The sequence below is a fragment of the Atractosteus spatula genome, unplaced genomic scaffold (assembly GCF_055471065.1).
Source record: "Atractosteus spatula isolate fAtrSpa1 unplaced genomic scaffold, fAtrSpa1.hap1 Scaffold_2, whole genome shotgun sequence".
Classification (NCBI taxonomy): Eukaryota; Metazoa; Chordata; class Actinopteri; order Semionotiformes; family Lepisosteidae; genus Atractosteus; species Atractosteus spatula.
This window is the reverse complement of record NW_028296763.1, coordinates 853,910-876,692: the sequence shown is the minus strand read 5'-3', so window position 1 is coordinate 876,692 and position 22,783 is coordinate 853,910. Positions and strand designations below refer to the sequence as shown.

At 40.6% G+C, this 22,783-nt stretch overlaps 1 protein-coding gene across 1 annotated transcript; it reads left to right on the top strand.

Moving 5' to 3' along the window:
• Window positions 1–18,164: 18,164 nt before the first annotated feature.
• Window positions 18,165–18,860, top strand: LOC148808710 (uncharacterized). Its single transcript, XM_088909379.1, has one exon. It carries the CDS (start codon window positions 18,165–18,167, stop codon window positions 18,858–18,860), a length of 696 nt encoding a protein of 231 aa, XP_088765505.1.
• The last annotated feature ends 3,923 nt before the right edge of the window (window positions 18,861–22,783 follow it).

The following is a 22,783-nucleotide window of genomic DNA, read 5'->3' as shown; positions in this document are numbered from 1 at the left end:
TGGAAGGGTCTTATTTTTTTTAAACAGATTTAAAATATATATTTTTATTTTAAGAACATAATTGTTATTTATGCTATATATGTAAGTGTATACTTATTTATTTTTCTGCTACTTATATTTCCATGTTCGTTTGTGTGACAGAGGCATCTCTGTCACCGTCCGCAGACAGTACATTACACGACACTCATTATCCATCTTAAGTTATACGCAATCTCGCATACACTTTCCTGTCGGCTAGCTAGCTCATGAGGGTGCACACTCGGGGCTTGGCTAGCAGTTTCCTATTTTCATACATGCAATACATTATCACCTTTTATTTCAAAATCAGTTTCTGTTACCTGAAGAGACACAAACTCTTTCTCTTTATTTGTACTTATCTGTGTGAGAGAGTGCTCTGTCTGTTTGTCTGTCTCTTCCGTGTTGCCGTCCGACTTCCGGGTATGGTGGCCTCAGGGTTCCAAACCCAATACCCGTTTTCAGCCCGGCTTTATAATGTCAACATGGAGTGGTGCATGTGCACATCTTCCGGTAAAGGAAGTACCATTTTACAGGAGGTTAAAAATAACCCTGAATACATTTAACTTGGTATCTTTCTTTTGTACATTCTGTTTACACTATTCTTTAAAAGAAAGAAGGAATTCCCATGTTAGGGAAATTAGTTTATCTGGGGTGAAATGCAGCTCCATAATTTTGTAACAGTGGTACAGTCCAAGGGGGCAGGGCTATATGGTACCTATTTAGGAGGGGGGGGGAGATCTAACGGGGCTTAGTCTCACTATCGCTACAGTGTGGAGCTGATAGGACCAACGTGTGGTAGAACTCCTGATCTCTTTCTTAGAGAAAGGGTTTGTTTTGTGTGTGTGTGTGTGTGTGTACTAGTTCCATTTTGTTGTTTTTTTTTGTTTTGTTATATATAATTGTTTGTGGGGAGCATTGTCATAATATACTAATTGCAGCTGAGCCATCATTCGGTTTTAAAAGGACTCACTTGGGCACCCCTCCTGCCCTCCCAGTGACATTTGGTGGCAGCGGTGGGATGGCTATCTGCAAGACAGTGCGTCCCTGGAAAAAACGGGCAGCACTGTGTTCACAAGGAAAGGCACTGCCACAGCTCAAAGCAGATGAGCCTTGGGACACGGTGGCCTTATCAGAGGAAGAAGAATGCTGTGAAGAGCTAGAAGCTAGTCCTAGAGTCACCTCTCAACAAGTAACAGGTGTGAGACATGCGTCCAAGACAAAACCTCAAGGGGAGATGGTGAGCCTTCTCCGAGACTTTCTGTCTGGGCAACAAAAGAGAGAGGAGGGATTGTTTGAAGAATTACGTGGACTTAAAACCTCCCTTCAGGAGATCTTAATTGTACCCATTATTGTACCGGCATCGCAGGTTTAGGGAGTGACACCTGGAAACATGGAGACAGCAGAAAGTCCACGGCTTGCTCTTCCTACACCAGTACCACGACAACACAGTGACATCAACCCCCATGTCTGCTACACGTGCTTCAGCAGAGGGCATGTTCCGTAAAGAGCCTAAGATGCCCCCCTACCAGCAAGGTGAGGACATTGAAAACTATCTCCTGCGATTTGAGCGCATGGCCAGAACCCGGAAGTGGCCAGAGGAGGAGTGGCCCTGTCGGCTAGTGCCTCTGCTTACAGACAAGGCCTTGGAGGCTTACAGTACCATGGATGAGGACCGATAGTGTCCTCAAGCAAGAGGAGCAGAGTCAGGAGCTGGCGGGCAGCTTCCAGGAGTCGAGGTTCCTGCTGCGAACCCAAGAGACTCGAGCACCTGACCCCAGGCAGAGCCCTCGGCTTCCCAAGAGAGGCCCAGGAGAAGAAGGCACTGCGCCGGGGGGAGAGAGCGGAGAAAGTTGCCTCCCCGGGACGTTCCTCGTCTCAAAAACCGGCGCTGCAGCGGCACCTGCAGGATGAGATCCAGGGGCTTCGATAGAGAAGTCCTCCAGCGTTGCATGGAACCCAGCTGCATGTTAGTCTTCTGCGTTGGGCTCTTATTCGGACATCCGTTAGACCGACATGAAAACTGAACAGCCGGACAACAGCCTGGGTCTGGCAGTTCTTTACTGAAGCCATCTGTATAATAGCAAAAATAAACACGAAGATGTGGACATGTAGAAAAAATATGAATCTTCACCACATCCTGACTCGCTCTGTGTAAACAGTTTTATTTGTGTTGCACTGTTCATGTTTATGTTTGTTCTGCAGCCGGGCTGAAGACCTTTGCTGATGGCTGTTTTGTCACTTTAAGAGACTTCGGTACAGTAGCTGGTGATGTCATTATCGCAAACCTCTCCGTCCATACCTTCTGAACTGTAGAGGTGAGCAATATTTTAGTTGCCCTGAAAAGAAATGGATTTATAACCAATAGGATCTTATTAACATTCTACTGTGCAGGGGTATGTGTTCAATTGAGTACTGTAAGCATTACGTGACTCCGTTACTCTGGTGTATTGCATAGTAACGGTTCTTGGGGTTTCTACCCTCGGTGCTCCTGCCCTGCCTGGGCTCGAACCCGGGTCTCCGGCGTCACACAACACAACGGCTCAGTGCCGGCTGAGCTAAAGGAGAACTCCCCCAGCTCGGGAGGCTGAGATCCCTGGTATACACAGGGGCATATTCCTTACACCGGCAACTACTGCTGCATGCTGTATTGTTGTGCATTTGATAAATAAACCTTGATTGATTGATTGACAGAAGCCTGTAGGGGAAAGGCTGTCCCACTGCCAACCCACACCACCCCCTGACTGGGCACTGAAAAGTAAACACTGCTAATATAATCCAATCCTATAACAAAGTGAAGTTTTTTTAATCAAATCTTGGATTTTAAGTTTTAAATACAAATTACAGCCAAGACCTTGGATAACAAATCTTTTTTACAGATCTCTTAAATTTTTTTTCTTTACTCCCTCTATCAAAATAAATGTCTACCTGGGTAGTTAACTTTCAGTATGTTGTCAACAAATGCCCAGTTCTGCTTCCCCTGTTGCTGAAAGCAAGAAGCAGAAAATAATTAGATAAAACTAAAGCTTTCTGTGCAGCAAGGTCTGATGTCTATGCAGGCAGAAATACTGCAAATCTGATGTTAGTGTGAAAGAGATATGAAAAAGCATCTGTAATATTCTTTTGTACAAAACCCTGTTTCAAGTCCTCTCTGCACTTGGGAGCCATCACTACTCAATATAAAGCAAAGTAATCTTTTTATTGCATTTCTTTAAAGAAATAATGATTTTTACAGCAATATTTAACAATATATTAAGTTATTTACTCTTTGTATATTTACTAAAACAGGAACATTCCAACAATGTATAATTAAGAAATCACTATTAATTATAAAAACGTAACAGTTTAATCAAATTAACCATATCTCTATAACCTGTTTGCCCGGATCGTGGTCACTGGTGACCACGCCTGTCTCCCCAGATGCCACTTTTTTTAAAAATAAAAACGCAAGATAAACAACGTTTTTTTTTAAACCGCTCCACAAATTTTCTCACATGCACGTATTCTCCAATATGATCACAGCAAAACCATAAAGTGTGTTTCCACAGATATGACAGTATAATGCAATAAACCAATAAATTAATGAACTAGCAGAATCCCAATAAAAACACCCGGCCAGCACAGCATGTCAATATCATACATTTTTACCAACAAAACCGCAAAAGCAAAAACCAGCACATACAGTGCCTTGCGAAAGTATTCGGCCCCCTTGAACTTTTCAACCTTTTGCCACATTTCAGGCTTCAAACATAAAGATATAAATTTTTTATTTTATGTGAAGAATCACCAACAAGTGGGACACAATTGTGAAGTGGAACGAAATCTATTGGATTTTTGAAACTTTTTTAACTAATAAAAAAATGAAAAGTGGGGCGTGCAAAATTATTCGGCCCCTTTACTTTCAGTGCAGCAAACTCACTCCAGAAGTTCAGCGAGGATCTCTGAATGATCCAATGTTGTCCTAAATGACTGATGGTGATAAATAGAATCCACCTGTGTGTAATCAAGTCTCTGTATAAATGCACCTGCTCTGTGATAGTCTCAAGGTTCTGTTGAAAGCGCAGAGAGCATCATGAAGACCAAGGAACACACCAGGCAGGTCCGTAATACTGTTGTGGAGAAGTTTAAAGCCGGATTTGGATACAAAAAGATTTCCCAAGCTTCAAACATCCCAAGGAGCACTGTGCAAGCGATCATCTTGAAATGGAAGGAGTATCAGACCACTGCAAATCTACCAAGACCTGGCCGTCCCTCTAAACTTTCAGCTCAGACAAGGAGAAGACTGATCAGAGATGCAGCCAAGAGGCCCATGATCACTCTGGATGAACTGCAGAGAACTACAGCTGAGGTGGGAGAGTCTGTCCATAGGACAACAATCAGTCTTACACTGCACAAATCTGGCCTTTATGGAAGAGTGGCAAGAAGAAAGCCATTTCTCAAAGATATCCATAAAAAGTCTCGTCTAAAGTTTGCCACAAGCCACCTGGGAGACACCCCAAACATGTGGAAGAAGGTGCTCTGGTCAGATGAAACCAAAATCGAACTTTTTGGCCACAATGCAAAACGATATGTTTGGCGTAAAAGCAACACAGCTCATCACCCTCAACACACCATCCCCACTGTCAAACATGGTGGTGGCAGCATCATGGTTTGGGCCTGCTTTTCTTCAGCAGGGACAGGGAAGATGGTTACAATTGAGGGGAAGATGGATGCAGCCAAATACAGGACCATTCTGGATGAAAACCTGTTGGAGTCTGCAAAAGACCTGAGACTGGGACAGAGATTTATCTTCCAACAAGACAATGATCCCAAACATACAGCAAAATCTACAAAGGAATGGTTCACAAATAAACGTATCCAGGTGTTTGAATGGCCAAGTCAAAGTCCAGACCTGAATCCAATCGACAATCTGTGGAAAGAGCTGAAAACTGCTGTTCACAAACGCTCTCCATCCAACCTCACTGAGCTCGAGCTGTTTTGCAAGGAAGAATGGGCAAGAATTTCAGTCTCTCGATGTGCAAAACTGATAGAGACATACCCCAAGCGACTTGCAGCTGTAATCGCAGCAAAAGGTGGCTCTACAAAGTATTAACGCAAGGGGGCCGAATCATTTTGCACGCCCCACTTTTCATTTTTTTATTAGTTAAAAAAGTTTCAAAAATCCAATAGATTTCGTTCCACTTCACAATTGTGTCCCACTTGTTGGTGATTCTTCACATAAAATAAAAAAATTATATCTTTATGTTTGAAGCCTGAAATGTGGCAAAAGGTTGAAAAGTTCAAGGGGGCCGAATACTTTCGCAAGGCACTGTAACTATCAAGGAAGCCACAAGAGAGAGTTCTCACCTGAGTAAGGTCTTTATTTCAATATTGCAATATTGGGAGCCCGGCTGCCACTTCGCAAAGTGCAATCAGAGACTCAATTTGTTACAAGCAGTACAGGGTTTTTATAAGACGTTGCGCTGTAAAAAAGTTCAGGACTTGGTCCCTTCTAAAACTTCCCCTTTCTCTAAGAGAAAACAGATTACATCATAGAGCGAGAGAAGAAAAACTAGATTTGTTATTCAAAGCTCATCAGTTACTTTCAGCTAATTCTAATGACCCAGACAGCATATATTGTTTTGGTACATTGTCTTCTAAACTAACCTAAACAGTGTACTTTGTTGACGAACTGTTTTCTAAAATTCTGCACGTACTGTAGCACAGCAGTTACATCCTTGAAATATATTATCTAAAAGCACCAATATATTTTTTTCAAAGCTCTCTACATTTTTAAGAATCAATTTACTAATTCGATTTCCACTTCATCACGCATTGACAACCAAATACAAGAAAATGACTGCATCTCAAATAAATACAAGCTATACACCTATAAGGTACTGTAGATGTAGGCCTACCTAATTAAGTGACCAGTGAGTGTAGGTTCAAGGTAGGTGTTTCTAATAAAGTGGTAGGTTAAGTTCATGTTAAGTGTTTTTTGGAACTTGGCATACCTCAGTGGACTCATTGTTAAACACTTAGTACGATGTCCTTTTCTGAATTTCTTCGACGTCTCCTCTGTACTTGTCAGCCTTTTCCTTATTTCAATGTGTTCAGCCTTGTCATCTGTAGGAGATGACACTCTGTAACTCACTTAACCCTATACAATGAACCTTAGACTACTACTAAGGGGTCGCAGTCTAAAGTTAGAAGAAAGATTTAACTTTGTTAACATAATCTAAAATCTAGTGTATGGATACACTGTACATTACTGAAGTTTTAACCTAGTGTTCATTACGTTGCTGGCATATGTAGTTTGCTGATTTGTTAATAATTAGACATTTGTCTCAAACTGCAGCACTGTGAAGAGGACTCAGACAATGTGATTGAAAATGACAACATGCAGGTGTGTATATTTCAATCCTAAATAAAGAAAAAGCTTCAAACTGAGTTTCACTAACTACATAGCCCAATCACAATATAAGTCGTGTTTTAATGGAGAAGATTTTGATATGACTAACAAATTTGTTTAATATTGCAGCTAAGTGGTAAGGAATCTGATGAGACCCCAAATGAAGAGGATAATTTTCATAATGACGACTTACAATCCCAAAATAACAAAAAATATGTTTCTCTAACTACACACCCCAAGTCACAATGCAAGTCATGCCATTATTAGAAAAAATGCTGTCATGATTGATAAATGTGTTGAGCATTGCAGCTAATTGGAGAAGAATCTGATGAGACCCCAACTGATGAGGATGATTTTCATAATGACGACATAGAGGTGTGTATATTCCAATCCTGAAATAATACAAGATCTTACGTGAGATGATAATATCATCGTCATCTCAACCTCCATCATAGTTCAGTTTGTGCTGCCAGCTACCAGTAATGCAGTACACCTTGTTAGGTGTTTTGTGTGGCCCCATCTGGACATTTCTATTATACTTGTTTATTTAGTTTGGTTTATGGACTGTTTTAATCCCTTTGCTGTTTTTGTTAAAATTTTTGGGATTGTATTTCTTACCCTTTTTATTGTTAGTTTTATTGGACTATTTATGGCCTGCATGCAAGGATATAAAAGTCCGTCATGGCCCAACAGGAAAACTTGTTTGATGCCTCTTTCAATCCGGACAAAAAGATCTACACTGGGTCATACCTGACCATGGGTGCACTCCTAATACTTACAGTATGATGGCATTTATCTTGAGACAAATTGTCAATAGCAGCTACAAAAGATCTACTTGAGCTGTTAAAAGTATATTGTGCCAGGATGTGTTCCAAAAACATAAAGGTTTCTAGACAAGCAGTTTTTTTATTTGAGTGACAAAGCCAAAGTGTCACGACTGTAGTCCCTCCCCCTTAAGGTTGCTCTGGCTCTTTCACTTCTGAGTTGATTTTGTGCACCTGCCCCCTGTTCCAGCCCACCTTAAAGCCAGACGCTCACTCTGTTCCGGGCTCTGAGTTGGTTCCTGTACCAGGCGACTCCGGAACCTGGAGCGCCTGGTCCCGTTCCCCCCCCTCTTCCCCCCGACCCTCCACCGGATCCCGCTCCGGTTTTTAATTCCGTTTGTCTTAGTCTCAGATGGACCGTCCGGCTCTGGACATTTGTCTCGTCTTGGATTTCCCTTTGGACTCCCTTGTGGAAAGTTTTCCTTGGATACACCCCCCAGAACACCTGCGCACCATGGACGCACCCCTGTTTTCATTCCTGACCCCTGCATGCTTTTTTCCCTGTTTTCCTCACTCTTCTCGTATTGTGTCGTCTGCATAGGGTCCTGAAAGACGCTTCGTTACACCAAGCCCACTACTACTGTCCTGAATGTCATCGTTGCCTTGGTGTTAATCCTGGTGCCCAGTGTGATGACTGTCAAATGAGATTTAATAAGGAAAGCCTACTGAAATTAGCCAGTTACTTCTTAGTCATGCCCCTCACAAATCAGCTCAGGTATTCATTCTGATATCAGTTCATGCAAAGATCAGGAAGCACTTCCACTCCACAGAGATTAATACATTCTGTGGTTACAAAGAGCAGGCGGAATTTACAGATGTTGCTGAGAACATTACAGTATCATTCAACTGTGATGGGTCCCCTGTTTTCAAATTGCTTTCCAGTTTTAAAACCCAGAACACTGGTCAAGGGGCTTAGCTTTAGTTGATACCTCAGTGTGTTTCAAAGTAATCAATGGAGAATTCCAGTGATTTTTAAGGAGAATGATTGCTACAGATTTCTATGTATGAAGACAAGATTTAGGTTTATTATAATTAATTTTTGTAATCACACATTCCTATCTGGCCCATTTTGTGCACCATTAATGAGCTGTCTTTGATAGATGTAAAATGTTGTATTGCACACAGTAGGGTTTGCCAGACATAAATCTAGAGTTGACACATATTTTACCCCTATTATCTCCGAGATGCAGAAGTTAGGTAGTGCTGGGTTTACTTAGGAAGACAGAAATGTTTTACTACATAGGAGCAGAGTAAAAGTCCAGGTATGTGTGTGTGATACAGTAGCACGAGCCATGGTTCAGAACTTTAAACAGTTAAATGGCACATTTGATTGTGGGATTTGCTATCACCAAGGTCAGATAGTTGCTAAAGGCAGGGGATTCACTAGGTTTACTGTCTAGAGGAGGAATCGGAATCGAGACACATGGAAGATACAATGGGCTTAACTGATCCCAGAGAGGAATAATGGCCAAGCTGACATGAGTGTAAAAGGTCCAAGCCCCCTCGTTTTGGTACCATCATTTGATATAATCAGAGGCTTTGTACCAGACTACATGCACTCTGTATGTCTTGGGCCTGTCAGACAGTCTGTCAACCTCTGGTTTGATTCCAGCTATGCCAATTCACCCTTCCATCTGACACCTTCCACACGAACAGAAATAGATCAAAATAAGTGTGGAATCCATCCTCCAAATGAGGTTCGTAGAAACCCAAGGCCTCTTTCAGACAGAAATCTTTGGAAAGCATCTGAATGGCGAGCTTTTCTTCTCCTGTATTCACCCATCATCTTGAGAAATTCTTTGCCCAGGCAATGTTGTAACCACTGGATGCTTCTTGTCTGCGCACTGTGTATACTTTTGTCCCAGTCACTGATGAAGAGCTCAGTTGTGCCTTATACAGTTTGTAGCTCAGGTTACAGATCTTTATGGCACTGAACACTGCTCATATAACTGTCACTTACTAACACATCTCACACAAAGTGTCAGGGACTGGGGCCTCCTGTGGGCCAATTCAGCATTTGCATACGAGGATTTTTCAGTGCAACACAAGCTGTAGCATCACAAATTTTCAAGTATTTTTTTCCTCTCCAAAAAGTGCTTAGATTTGGAGAGTCAGTCCTACAAACTGCAAATGAGGATGTTAGGTGTTTTTTAGGTGGTTCTTGAGATGTTAAAAGTCATGATAACTTCTTATAATAATTATTATAATAGCACATTTTTATTAAAATTTTATGTACATTTTATGTACAAATGTAATAGTCTGAAATGGAAGTAGGTCTTATTTTTTTTAAACAGATTTAAAATATATATTTTTATTTTAAGAACATAATTGTTATTTATGCTATATATGTAAGTGTATACTTATTTATTTTTCTGCTACTTATATTTCCATGTTTGTTTGTGTGACAGAGGGATCTCTGTCACCGTCCGCAAACAGTACATTACACGACACTCATTATCCATCTTAAGTTACACACGATCTCGCATACACTTTCCTGTCGGCTAGCTAGCTCATGAGGGTGCACACCCGGGGCTTGGCTAGCACTTTCCTATTTTCATACATGCAATACCTTATCACCTTTTATTTCAAAATCAGTTTCTGTTACCTGAAGAGACACAAACACAAACTCTGTTTCTCTTTATTTGTACTTATCTGTGTGAGAGAGTGCTCCGTCTGTTTGTTTGTCTCTTCCCTGTTGCTGTCTGACTTCCGGGTATGGTGGCCTCATGGGTCCAAACCCAATACCCGTTTTCAGCCTGGCTTTATAATGTCAACATGGAGTGGTGCATGTGCACATCTTCCGGCAAAGAAAGTACCATTTTTACAGGAGGTAAAAATAAGTTAAATGTATTCAGGGTTGGTAATTTTCTTTTGTACATTCTGTTTACACTATTCTTTAAAAGAAAGAAGGAATTCCCATGTTAGGGAAATTAGTCTATCTGGGGTGAAATGCAGCTCCATAATTTTGTAACAGTGGTACAGTCCAAGGGGGCAGGGCTATATGGTACCTATTTAGGAGGGGGGGGGAGAGATCTAACGGGGCTTAGTCTCGCTATCGCTACAGTGTGGAGCTAATAGGACCAATGTGTGGTAGAACTCCTGATCTCTTTCTTAGAGAAAGGGTTTGTTTTGTGTGTGTGTGTACTAGTTCCATTTTCATGTTTTTTTTTTGTTTTGTTATATATAATTGTTTGTGGGGAGCATTGTCATAATATACTATCATCTTTGCAACTAAATACAATTGCGGCTGAGCCAGCATTCGGTTTTAAAAGGACTCACTTGGGCACCACTCCTGCCCTCCCAGTGACATTTGGTGGCAGCGGTGGGATGGCTATCCGCAAGACAGTGCAACCCTGGAAAAAACGGGCAGCACTGTGTTCAGAAGGAAAGGCACTGCCACAGCTCAAAGCAGATGAGCCTTGGGACACGGTGGCCCCATAAGAGGAAGAAGAATGCTGTGAAGAGCTGGGAGCTCGACCTAGAGTCACCTCTCAACAAATAACAGGTGTGAGACATGCGTCCAAGACAAAACCTCAAGGGGAGATGGTGAGCCTTCTCCGAGACTTTCTGTCTGGGCAACAAAAGAGAGAGGAGGAATTGTTTGAAGAATTACGTGGACTTAAAACCTCCCTTCAGGAGATCTTAATTGTACCCAGGATTGAACCGGCATCGCAGGCTCATGGACCGACACCTGGAAACATGGAGACAGCAGAAAGTCCACGGCTTGCTCTTCCTACACCAGTACCACAACAACGCACTACAGTGATATCGGGTCAGGACCAGGGTCCACCAAGTTCAACCCCCATGTCTGCTACACGTGCTTCAGCAGAGGGCATGTATCGTAAAGAGCCTAAGATGCCGCCCTACCAGCAAGGTGAGGACATTGAAAACTATCTCCTGCAATTTGAGCGCATGGCCAGAACCTGGAAGTGGCCAGAGGAGGAGTGGGCCTGTCGGCTAGTGCCTCTGCTTACAGACAAGGCCTTGGAGGCTTACAGTACCATGGATGAGGACCGATAGTGTCCTCGAGCAAGAGGAGCAGAGTCAGGAGCTGGCGGGCAGCTTCCAGGAGTCGAGATTCCTGCTGCGAACCCAAGAGACTCGAGCACCTGACCCCAGGCAGAGCCCTCGGCTTCCCAAGAGAGGCCCAGGAGAAGAAGGCACTGCGCCGGGGGGAGAGAGCGGAGGAAGTTGCCTCCCCGGGACGTTCCTCGTCTCAAAAACCGGCGCTGCAGCGGCACCTGAAGGCTGAGATCCAGGGGCTTCGATAGAGACGTCCTCCAGCGTTGCATGGAACCCAGCTGCATGTTAGTCTTCTGCGTTGGGCTCTTATTCGGACATCCGTTAGACCGACATGAAAACTGAACAGCCGGACAACAGCCTGGCTCTGGCAGTTCTTTACTGAAGCCGTGGGTATAATAGCAAAAATAAACACGAAGATGTGGACATGTAGAAAAAATATGAATCTTCACCACATCCTGACTCGCTCTGTGTAAACAGTTTTATTTGTGTTGCACTGTTCATGTTTGTTATGTTGGTTCTGCAGCCGGGCTGAAGACCTTTGCTGATGGCTGTTTTGTCACTTTAAGAGACTTCGGTACAGTAGCTGGTGATGTCATCATCGCAAACCTCTCCGTCCATACCTTCTGAACTGTAGAGGTGAGCAATATTTTAGTTGCCCTGAAAAGAAATGGATTTATAACCAATATGATCTTATTAACATTCTACTGTGCAGGGGTACGTGTTCAATTGAGTACTGTAAGCATTATGTGACTCCGTTACTCTGGTGTATTGCATTGTAACGGTTCTTGGGGTTTCTACACTCGCTGCTCCTGCCCTGCCTGGGCTCGAACCCGGGTCTCCAGCATCACACAACACAACGGCTCAGTGCCGGCTGAGCTGAAGGAGACCTCCCCCAGCCTGGGAGGCTGAGATCCCTGGTATACGCAGGGGCGTATTCCTTACACCGGCAACTACTGCTGCATGCTGTATTGTTGTGCATTTGATAAATAAACCTTGATTGATTGATTGACAGAAGCCTGCAGGGGAAAGGCTGTCCCACTGCCAACCCACACCACCCCCTGACTGGGCACTGAAAAGTAAACACTGCTAATATAATCCAATCCTATAACAAAGTGAAGTTTTTTTAATCAAATCTTGGATTTTAAGTTTTAAATACAAATTACAGCCAAGACCTTGGATAACAAATCTTTTTTACAGATCTCTTAAATATTTTTTCTTTACTCCCTCCATCAAAACAAATGTCTACCTGGGTATTTAACTTTCAGTATGTTGTCAACAAATGCCCAGTTCTGCTTCCCCTGTTGCTGAAAGCAAGAAGCAGAAAATAATTAGATAAAACTAAAGCTTTCTGTGCAGCAAGGTCTGATGTCTATGCAGGCAGAAATACTGCAAATCTGATGTTAGTGTAAAAGAGATATGAAAAAGCATCTGTAATATTCTTTTGTACAAAACCCTGTTTCAAGTCCTCTCTGCATTTGGGAGCCATCACTTCTCAATATAAAGCAAAGTAATCTTTTTATTGCATTTCTTTAAAGAAATAATTATTTTTACAGCAATATTATTTGAAATGCAGTTGATAGAAATTTGTTTTTGTATTTGTTAATCAAAAACACACCTTTCCCCAGAACTCAAAATATTTCAAATTACATTTTAATACGTGTTGATGTATTATTCCAGTGAAATATTTAAATCAGTATCCGATACAAAACGTATATTTAACAATATATTAAATTATTTACTTTTTGTATATTTACTAAAACAGGAACATTCCAACAATGTATAATTAAGAAATCACTATTAATTATAAAAACGTAACAGTTTAATCAAATTAACCATATCTCTATAACCTGTTTGCCCGGATCGTGGTCACTGGTGACCACGCCCATCTCCCCAGATGCCACTTTTTTTTAAATAAAAACGCAAGATAAACAACGTTTTTTTTAAACCGCTCCACAAATTCTCACATGCACGTATTCTCCAATATCACCACAACAAAACCATAAAGTTTGTTTCCACAGACATGACACTATTATGCAATAAACCAATAAATTAATGAACTAGCAGAATCCCAATAAAAACACCCGGCCAGCACAGCATGTCAATATCAAACATTTTTACCAACAAAACCGCAAAAGCAAAAACCAGCAAATATATATATATATCCCATGTTTTTACCTTATTCTGAAGCATGATATATATCCAAAATAACCCAGACTAGTTTATCTCCAGACCTGGAGACTAGTGAACGTTATTGATTACGTAGTAAATGTTTGAAGAACGATCTCTAGAAATAAGGCGATTTGATTGGTAAAAACCGCTGTCAATCATTGTATTTCCAGCCATTCAGAGCCCTTAGGGGGTAAGACTTCTTCTAGAAGCTTCAGGCTGCGTTCCACCTGCCTTGTAGCTGTCAATCATTAACTCAAAAGGGGTCATCAATCAGTTTTTTATCAGTTTCTTATCAGTGCTCCCTTTTTTCACACCAGAAGGCAATTCTGAGGTTTTTTTTCATTGCATAACAGCAGATAAAGGCTCTCTAGCAGTGTCTAAAGGTTTTTTATAGCAATTGCAATAGTTATTATTCTTTTTTTCAATATTTTTGATTTTTTAAATTAATTTATTTATTTCACTCCAGGTCCAGTCTTCACAAAACATGATGTAGAATTTTTTTTTAATTGATCAATTTGTTCCAGATTTTTATCCAACCTAGTACTCACCTAGAACAAGGTTTTCAAATCATCCTAGGCCCTTTACATGCATATAGTTGAAAAAACTGACCTCTGAAGACCAAAAAAACATTTTTGCCTGCTGTTTTTTTAGGTTTTTTTTCATATGTTTGTCTGCTGACATTAAGAAATATAAGAAATTTGACTGTTCACACTCAGCCAAGGGGGTTAGTTTCAATTTAAGACCTGAACCAGGGTCTTGCTATGTTCTGCTGCAGAGATATAACAAATGTTTAAGGAGGAGGAAATTCCAGGCGGAAACTGGCTAAATTTGTCAATGTTAATAACAGGATAAAGTGTTTTACTCATTAATGATATATCGAAGGAAAACGTTTCCCTTAATTCCTACCACTAGTAGCAATAATACAGTTCAAGCCTGTATTTATTTAGACAAAGAATAAGCAGCTCTGAAAAAGTCCTTTAGTTCACGTTTAATTTTAATTTTTTAAGTTAAAATATACTTTATTTTTAGTATCAGTTAAGCACCCGGAAGTAGATTACAAAATGTGTTTGTGTTGTTTGAAAGCTGCAGTATTTAAAGAAAAATGTTCGCTTTTGATGTTAATGCTTTTAAAAACTGCTTTTAAAATCCCGTTTAATTGCAGGTCGCGCTTTTTAAAACTGTGGTTTTGTAAAAGAACTGTAAAAAAGACAACCGTCACGTATTTAGAGAGAGATGCTTCATTTCTGAGGCGAGGAAAAGCCTTCCACAAATAAACTGGGATCACTTCAGAAAAAAAACGTATGAAAATTCTCTAAATGAATGGTAAAATATTCCAAACTGAATAAAAAAATACTTTAAAATAAATATCTGGATGTGCGCTTAGAGTGAATTTAGTGGGCGAATTAAAAAAAGGTTTCGGATTCAAACAGAATCCAGAATAAAAATACCGATCTGTCTCCAAGTAACCCAATCGTATATAAACATACTTTAAATCAGAAAAAATAACATGCTAAACGTGTTTGTGTCCTTTCTCCTAATCATCCCATTTTGTATCACAGTGAATGATACAACAATGATAACGAATGATAACGTTTAATTTGCATTCTTGCAAAACCTACAGTACGTTTTCCCCGTCTTTCAAAATTAAACGACCTTGGTGAAAAAGTGCATTTGATCGGACAAAATGAAAGTAAAAATCGTTCAAGTTAAATATGAATTTTTATTATATTAAAAAATACACATTACAAAATAAAAATGTTTCCAAAAATGTTATTTTAAAATTGGAACAAAACTTCCCGTAAGAAATTGTACCATGGTACATTTATGGTACCAGTACTATGGTATGGTACCCTGGTATTTTTGACAGTACCATAGTACATGTACCATAGTACTTATACTGTATACCATGGTACTTTTAAGGTGCGGTGTGGTATGTTGAAACCTATTTTATCCTATGATGTTTTGACAGCTGTATGGTACAAGTGTGGTACTAATAGGGGTACCGTGGTACATAACACTAGTTATTAAAATATAATTGATAGATAAATAGATACACAGACCTATTCTTCATCCTGAAGAATTTGCAGAGAAAATAGAAAGCCAACATAAAATGTACAGGCTACTTAAAACATTTTAGGTTTTGTAATGAAACACACGATTCATTAATCGGTTAACTCCAAATGTATTAATACATGCATCAATACAGAATATGATCATAACAGTACAAATACAACAACAACAATAATAATGATTTCACAGCTGAATTTAAAGGGAGCAGGGCATTTAAATGGAGACTGGCTCGTGTTCATGATGCTGGTTCTGCTGGCCCACACCACACTGTGTTTGGTGGTAGGAGGAGTTCGGGGATGTTGTTCCTGGAAAAGATCTGAAGTTAGGGGAGCCAGGAGGGATGAAATTAAATTGAAAGACACCATCTCAGGCAAATCTGAAATTACATTTGAGGGATAATTACAGTAAATTAATGTCACACTGGCCAAGTAAGTCCCAAATAATTGCTGGCATGTCAGGCTACAGAAGTATTCATCATAGTTCATTTTTAGTCTGCTGATATGACCGTTTATGATGCTGAGCTCTGCCTTTAAATGGGTCACTAGGCTTTTTGGGGATGAAAGTGACATTGTGACATAGCTGTGCACCAGGGTCAAAATTACAATAGAGGCTATTGTTGTTTAACATAGTTGTTCTTCCTTGTTTAACTACAATTGTTCAGGTCACGCATTGACAACCAAATACAAGAAAATTATTGCATAATTAGGCCTACCTAATTAAGTGGCCAGTGAGTGTAGGTTCAAGGTAGGTGTTTCTAATAAAGTGGTAGGTTAAGTTAATGTTAAGTGTTTTTTTTGGAACTTGGCATACCTCAGTGGACTCATTGTTAAACACTTTTCTCTTCTTTATACGATGTCCTTTTCCGAATTTCTTTGACATCTCCTCTGTACTTGTCAGCCTGTTCCTTATTTCAATGAGTTCAGCCTTGTCATCTGTATGAGATGACACTCTGTAACTCACTTAACCCTATACAATGAACCTTAGACTACTACTAAGGGGTCGCAGTCTAAAGTTAGAAGAAAGATTGAACTTTGTTAACATACCTTAGTACTAAAATCTACTGTATGGATACACTGTACATTCCTGAAGTTTTTAACTTACCTAGTGTTAATTATGTTGCTGGCATATGTAGTTTGCTGATTTGTTAATAATTAGACATTTGTCTCAAACTGCAGCACAGTGAAGAGGACTCAGACAATGTGATTGAAAATGACAACATTCAGGTGGGTATATTTCAATCCTAAAAAAAGAAAAAGCTTTGAACTGAGTTTCACTAACTACATAGCCTGATCACAATATAAGTTGTGTTTTAGTGGAGAAGATTTTGATATGACTAACAAATTGGTTTAATATTGCAGCTAAGTGGTAAAGAATCTGATGAGACCCCAAATGAGGAGGAGGATTTTCATAATGATGATTTACAGGTGTGTAAATTACAATCCCAAAATAACAAAAAAAATGTTTCTCTAACTACACACCCCGAGTCACAATGCAAGTCATGCTATTATTAGAAAAAATGCTGTCATGATTGATAAATGTGTTGAACATTGCAGCTAATTGGAGAAGAATCTGATGAGACCCCAACTGATGAGGATGATTTTCATAATGACGACATACAGGTGTGTATATTCCAATCCTGAAATAACACAAGATCTCACGTGGGACAATAATATCATCGTCATCTCAACCCCCATCATAGTTCAGTTTGTGCTGCCAGCTACAAGTAATGCAGTATACCCTGTTAGGTGTTTTGTGTGACTCCATCTGGACATTTCTATTATACTTGTCTTTTTAGTGTGGTCTATAGACTGTTCTCTGCATGCAAGGATATAAATGTCCGTCATGTCCCAACAGGAACACCTGTTTGATGCCTCTTTCAATCCGGACAAAAAATCTACACTGGGTCATATCTGACCATGGGTACACTCCTAATACTTACAGTATGATGGCATTTATCTTGAGACAAACTGTCGACAGCAGCTACAAAAGATTTACTTGAGCTGTTAAAGTATATTGTGCCAGGATGTGTTCCGAAAACAAAATGGTTTCTAGACAAGCAGTTTTTTTATTTGAGTGACAAAGCCCAAGTGTCACGATTGTAGTCCCTCCCCCTTAAGGGCGCTCCGGCTCTTTCGCTTCTGAGTTGATTTTGTGCACCTGCCCCCTGTTCCAGCCCACCTTAACAGCCAGACGCTCACTCTATTCTGGGCTCTGCGTTGGTTCCTGTACCAGGCGAGTCCGGGACCTGGAGAGCCTGGTCCCATTCCCCTCTTGTTCCCCCCGACCCTCCACCGGATCCCGCTCCGGTTTTTAATCCCGTTTGTCTTCGTCTCAGATGGATCGCCCGGCTCTGGACATTTGCCTCGTCTTGGATTTCCCTTTGGACTCCCTTTAGGTCAGTGTGCCTTGGACTCACCCCCCAGAACACCCGCACACCATGGATGCACCCCCGTTTTCATTCCTGACCCCTGCATGCTTTTTTCCCTGTGTTTTCCTCACTCTTCCTGGATTGTGTCATCTGCATAGGGTCCTGAAAGACGGTTCATTACACCAAGACCACTACGTCATTGGACACTGCTCATATAACTGTCACTTACTAACACATCTCACACAAAGTGTCAGGGACTGGGGCCTCCTGTGGGCCAATTCAGCATTTGCTTACGAGGATGTAAATGGGAAACTTAAATCTTTTCAGTGGAACCCAAGCTGTAGGATCACAAATTTTTAAGTATTTTTTTGGTCTCCAAAAAGTGCTTAGATTTGGAGAGTCAGTCCTACAAACTGCAAATGAGGATGTTAGGTGTTTTTTCAAAGCTTTGAAATGCCATGATATAGTCACAAAGTCAGGAAAGTACATTACTGATCATGTGGTCACATTAGGGAGTGGTACAAATAGGGAGCTGACTGCTAGTGAGAGGGTGGCATTACAAAACAATGAGACTCTTATTGGGTACCTTCAGTATCACAATGCTACTGTATATAAGCGTTGCATCATTTGCCAGATGCTGCTAACCACACAAGAGTATACACAGGGTTTTAAAAGAAATAATGCAGTCATAGCCACAAAAAAATCATTTGGTTTAGTTCAGTCTCTGGTTGTTTTTCTAAAGGAATGTGAGTGTGAACTTGACATGGAATGTTCTTGTCAAGAACTCTTAATATTCTTTTTACAACTCGCAAAAGATAGGAATCAGTTCACCATCTACAATTCAGACCTTAATACAAATGTTGCAAAATTCCTAATGCAAGTAAAGGCCACCAACAAGCTGTGTGCAATCTCATGGAAGGATTTTGATTCAAAATGCATTGTAATCGAATATAGACATCATATGTACTTAATGAAGATGCCAGTGTTTGAAATAGACTAAGTCATGATAACTTCTTATAATTATTATTAAAATAGCAAATTTTTATTAAAATTTTATGTACATTTTATGTACAAATGAAATAGTCTGAAATGGAAGTAGGTCTTATTTTTTTAAACAGATTTAAAATATATTTTTTTATTTTAAGAACATAATTGTTATTTATGCTATATATGCTATATAGAAAGGGTTTGTTTTGTGTGTGTGTGTGTACTAGTTCCATTTTGTTGTTTTTTTTTGTTTTGTTATATATAATTGTTTGTGGGGAGCATTGTCATAATATACTAATTGCAGCTGAGCCATCATTCGGTTTTAAAAGGACTCACTTGGGCACCACTCCTGCCCTCCCAGTGACATTTGGTGGCAGCAGTGGGATGACTATCTGCAAGACTGGAAAAAACGGGCAGCACTGTGTTCACAAGGAAAGGCACTGCCACAGCTCAAAGCAGATGAGCCTTGGGACACGGTGGCCTCATCAGAGGAAGAAGAATGCTGTGAAGAGCTAGAAGCTAGTCCTAGAGTCACCTCTCAACAAGTAACAGGTGTGAGACATGCGTCCAAGACAAAACCTCAAGGGGAGATGGTGAGCCTTCTCCGAGACTTTCTGTCTGGGCAACAAAAGAGAGAGGAGGAATTGTTTGAAGAATTACGTGGACTTAAAACCTCCCTTCAGGAGATCTTAATTGTACCCATTATTGTACCGGCATCGCAGGTTTAGGGAGTGACACCTGGAAACATGGAGACAGCAGAAAGTCCACGGCTTGCTCTTCCTACACCAGTACCACGACAACACAGTGACATCAACCCCCATGTCTGCTACACGTGCTTCAGCAGAGGGCATGTTCCGTAAAGAGCCTAAGATGCCCCCCTACCAGCAAGGTGAGGACATTGAAAACTATCTCCTGCGATTTGAGCGCATGGCCAGAACCTGGAAGTGGCCAGAGGAGGAGTGGGCCTGTCGGCTAGTGCCTCTGCTTACAGACAAGGCCTTGGAGGCTTACAGTACCATGGATGAGGACCGATAGTGTCCTCAAGCAAGAGGAGCAGAGTCAGGAGCTGGCGGGCAGCTTCCAGGAGTCGAGGTTCCTGCTGCGAACCCAAGAGACTCGAGCACCTGACCCCAGGCAGAGCCCTCGGCTTCCCAAGAGAGGCCCAGGAGAAGAAGGCACTGCGCCGGGGGGAGAGAGCGGAGGAAGTTGCCTCCCCGGGACGTTCCTCGTCTCGAAAACCGGCGCTGCAGCGGCACCTGCAGGCCGAGATCCAGGGGCTTCGATAGAGACGTCCTCCAGCGTTGCAGGGAGCCCAGCTGTAAGGGGTATTGGCAGGTGTCCCTGGATGAAGCATCTAGACCTTACACCGCATTCCGTACACCATTGGGATTATACCATTTTACTGTGATGCCTTTTGGACTACGAAGCACTATGGCAGAGCTAAGGTGGTTCTTGAGGGTGTCAAATGCTCTTTCACACAATCTTTTTAAAATTATTTATTAAGTGAAAACTTCACAATAAACATCCTTATGATCCTTATCCAGATTGTTTGCGTTTCTGTAGCCTAATTCCTAGCTGTGAGGTACATATGAACCAATGCTCAGGCTCCATGTGTCTGCGATATGGCGACAGTCAATCATCACTATCTTTTTAGAGAGGTTCATGACAATTTTTACAAGTCATTCATTTGTATGTGGTTTGTCTACCACACTCAGTTACAGTACATTCATTTGTCACAGTGGTAAAACAAACTATGGTACAATAAGTGTACCACAGTGTACACTTAAATGTACAATGGAACTATTATGGCACATACCATAGTACACTATGGTACAATGAATGTACCATAGTGTACCCTTAGATGTACCATGGTAAACTACGACAGTACCATAGTACACATCAGTGTACTATGGTACATACCGTATTGTACCACAGACTACTATAGTATACTGAAGTGGAACATAAAACACTTATATATATATTATTGATGGAAAATATTTATATATAATTTATCTGTATTCGACACTACTGTATTAAATCAAGCACATTGTGTAATGTGTCGGCTGTCTTAGCATATCTTAAGCAGCTCCAACAAAGACAGCTACACATCAAAAGACAGGACTTGGGACAGGACAAACTGGTCAACTCATGCTACATATCAAAGGACAGCTACACAACAAAGGACAGGACTTGGGACAGGACCAGCTGGTCAACTAATGCTACATATCAAAGGGCAAGACGAATACACATGAAGCTGTGAAACAAAACAACTTCCTGAGATCATACTGTATATAAGAGCTGGGAAACCCTTGCAGTTTGTCTGTCCTGCGGGGCAGACCCAACGCGCGTTGATGTCATTACTGAGCTCAATAAAACAACTGAATCCATAAAGACTGTGTCCTGCTCCTTGGATGAAGGATTTCCCACAACAATACCATGGTAAAAGTTCTTATGGGTTGAGTGAGGTCAACAATTTCTTTAATAATAGTATCTTATTAAAGTCTTTACTACTTTTAGTGCATGTTGTTTTATTTTAAACTTCATAAATTCCTAATTCCTAGAAAATGATTTATCCAGTAAGGCTTTTTCATAACTTTCTAAGAATTGAAGTAGCATCCCTAACAAATTGCTCAGCATCCAAGAGATTCTTGTTAAACTTCCAGTAAATTGAGTTTTTAGGTTTCAAAGGACTAGACGTACAAAAAAACGATAAAAAGATCCCTTTGTGATCAGTCAATACTGCGGGACTCATATTAACACCAACAGTTAAACTTTCTAATTCTTTCATAATCAACCACAGATCAATTTTTGTCTTACTCCTGGGTTCAGACATCTCCAAATATCAATTACCCCCAAACCCCCACACAAGATTTCCAATTCCACTGACTCCAAACTACTATTAGCTTCAATTTAAGCCCTAGACTAGATCTCTACTATCTATATTTCCAGAGATATTACAAAATGTTTGATGGAATTCCTTCCAGTTGGAAATTGCCTCTGTGACACTAACAGGTACTAGATATGCAATCTGTCAGGTAGTAACAGGTAGTGCAGTGAGAGTATTAGTGATGCCATATTCATTTATTTCTTTGTTTCATTTTCTAGTCTGTAAATTTGCAGCGTATTTATTAATCCTTGATGTGGGTGTTTAAGAGTCAAAAGACACTTGTCCAGCCTTCCTCTTGCCCCTGCTTCTCATCTTCCTCACTGGCACAGCAGCCTGTTAGGAAAACATTGCTACAGAACTCACACACAATTTTAATGAAACAATTCATTCGCCTAAAATAAGGAATGTGAATACAAATGAGCTCTGACTGTTTCACAGTGTTAGAAACCATAATCGTTTAAGAAATTTCTGATTGTTGTTTACGATGTATAAAGTCAAAGTGTTGAGCTGCAGGCAAAACTAACAGCTACAGTATTAATGGGGATCAGAGTGGTGCAGCCAGCTTTGAGCACTGAAACAGATGTATAAAGTGTATCTATCAGGGAAAAAACTTTCTGGATGAGAATATTTTCTAGAGTTGTGAAAGTTTAGTTCTATTTAATGTTTACATTCCAATAATTAATTTTAACTTCTCAATGTTAAAGATGCTTTAAATTGCTTGGTTTGAGTACAGCCTCAGCATATAGCTAATAGATGCCTCTATTTTCACTTCACTTAGTTTCACTTCAAATGGATAATTTGGTGAAACATTTTATTCTCATTGGGGTCACAGGCCTTACAGCACTATGACACTATGGGACATCACAGTAGTTATTATCAGCAAATATCCTGGTCTCTAACAAAGTACAGTGTCTATGCTCAGACAATTATCTCCAATTCTTTTTAGCTAACTGCACCAGAACAAGTTCACAATCAGTCCTATGCTGATGACCATGTCAATTACATCCAATTATCTTCAAACTGAAGGAGAGGCAGCAAGGATTATCTTG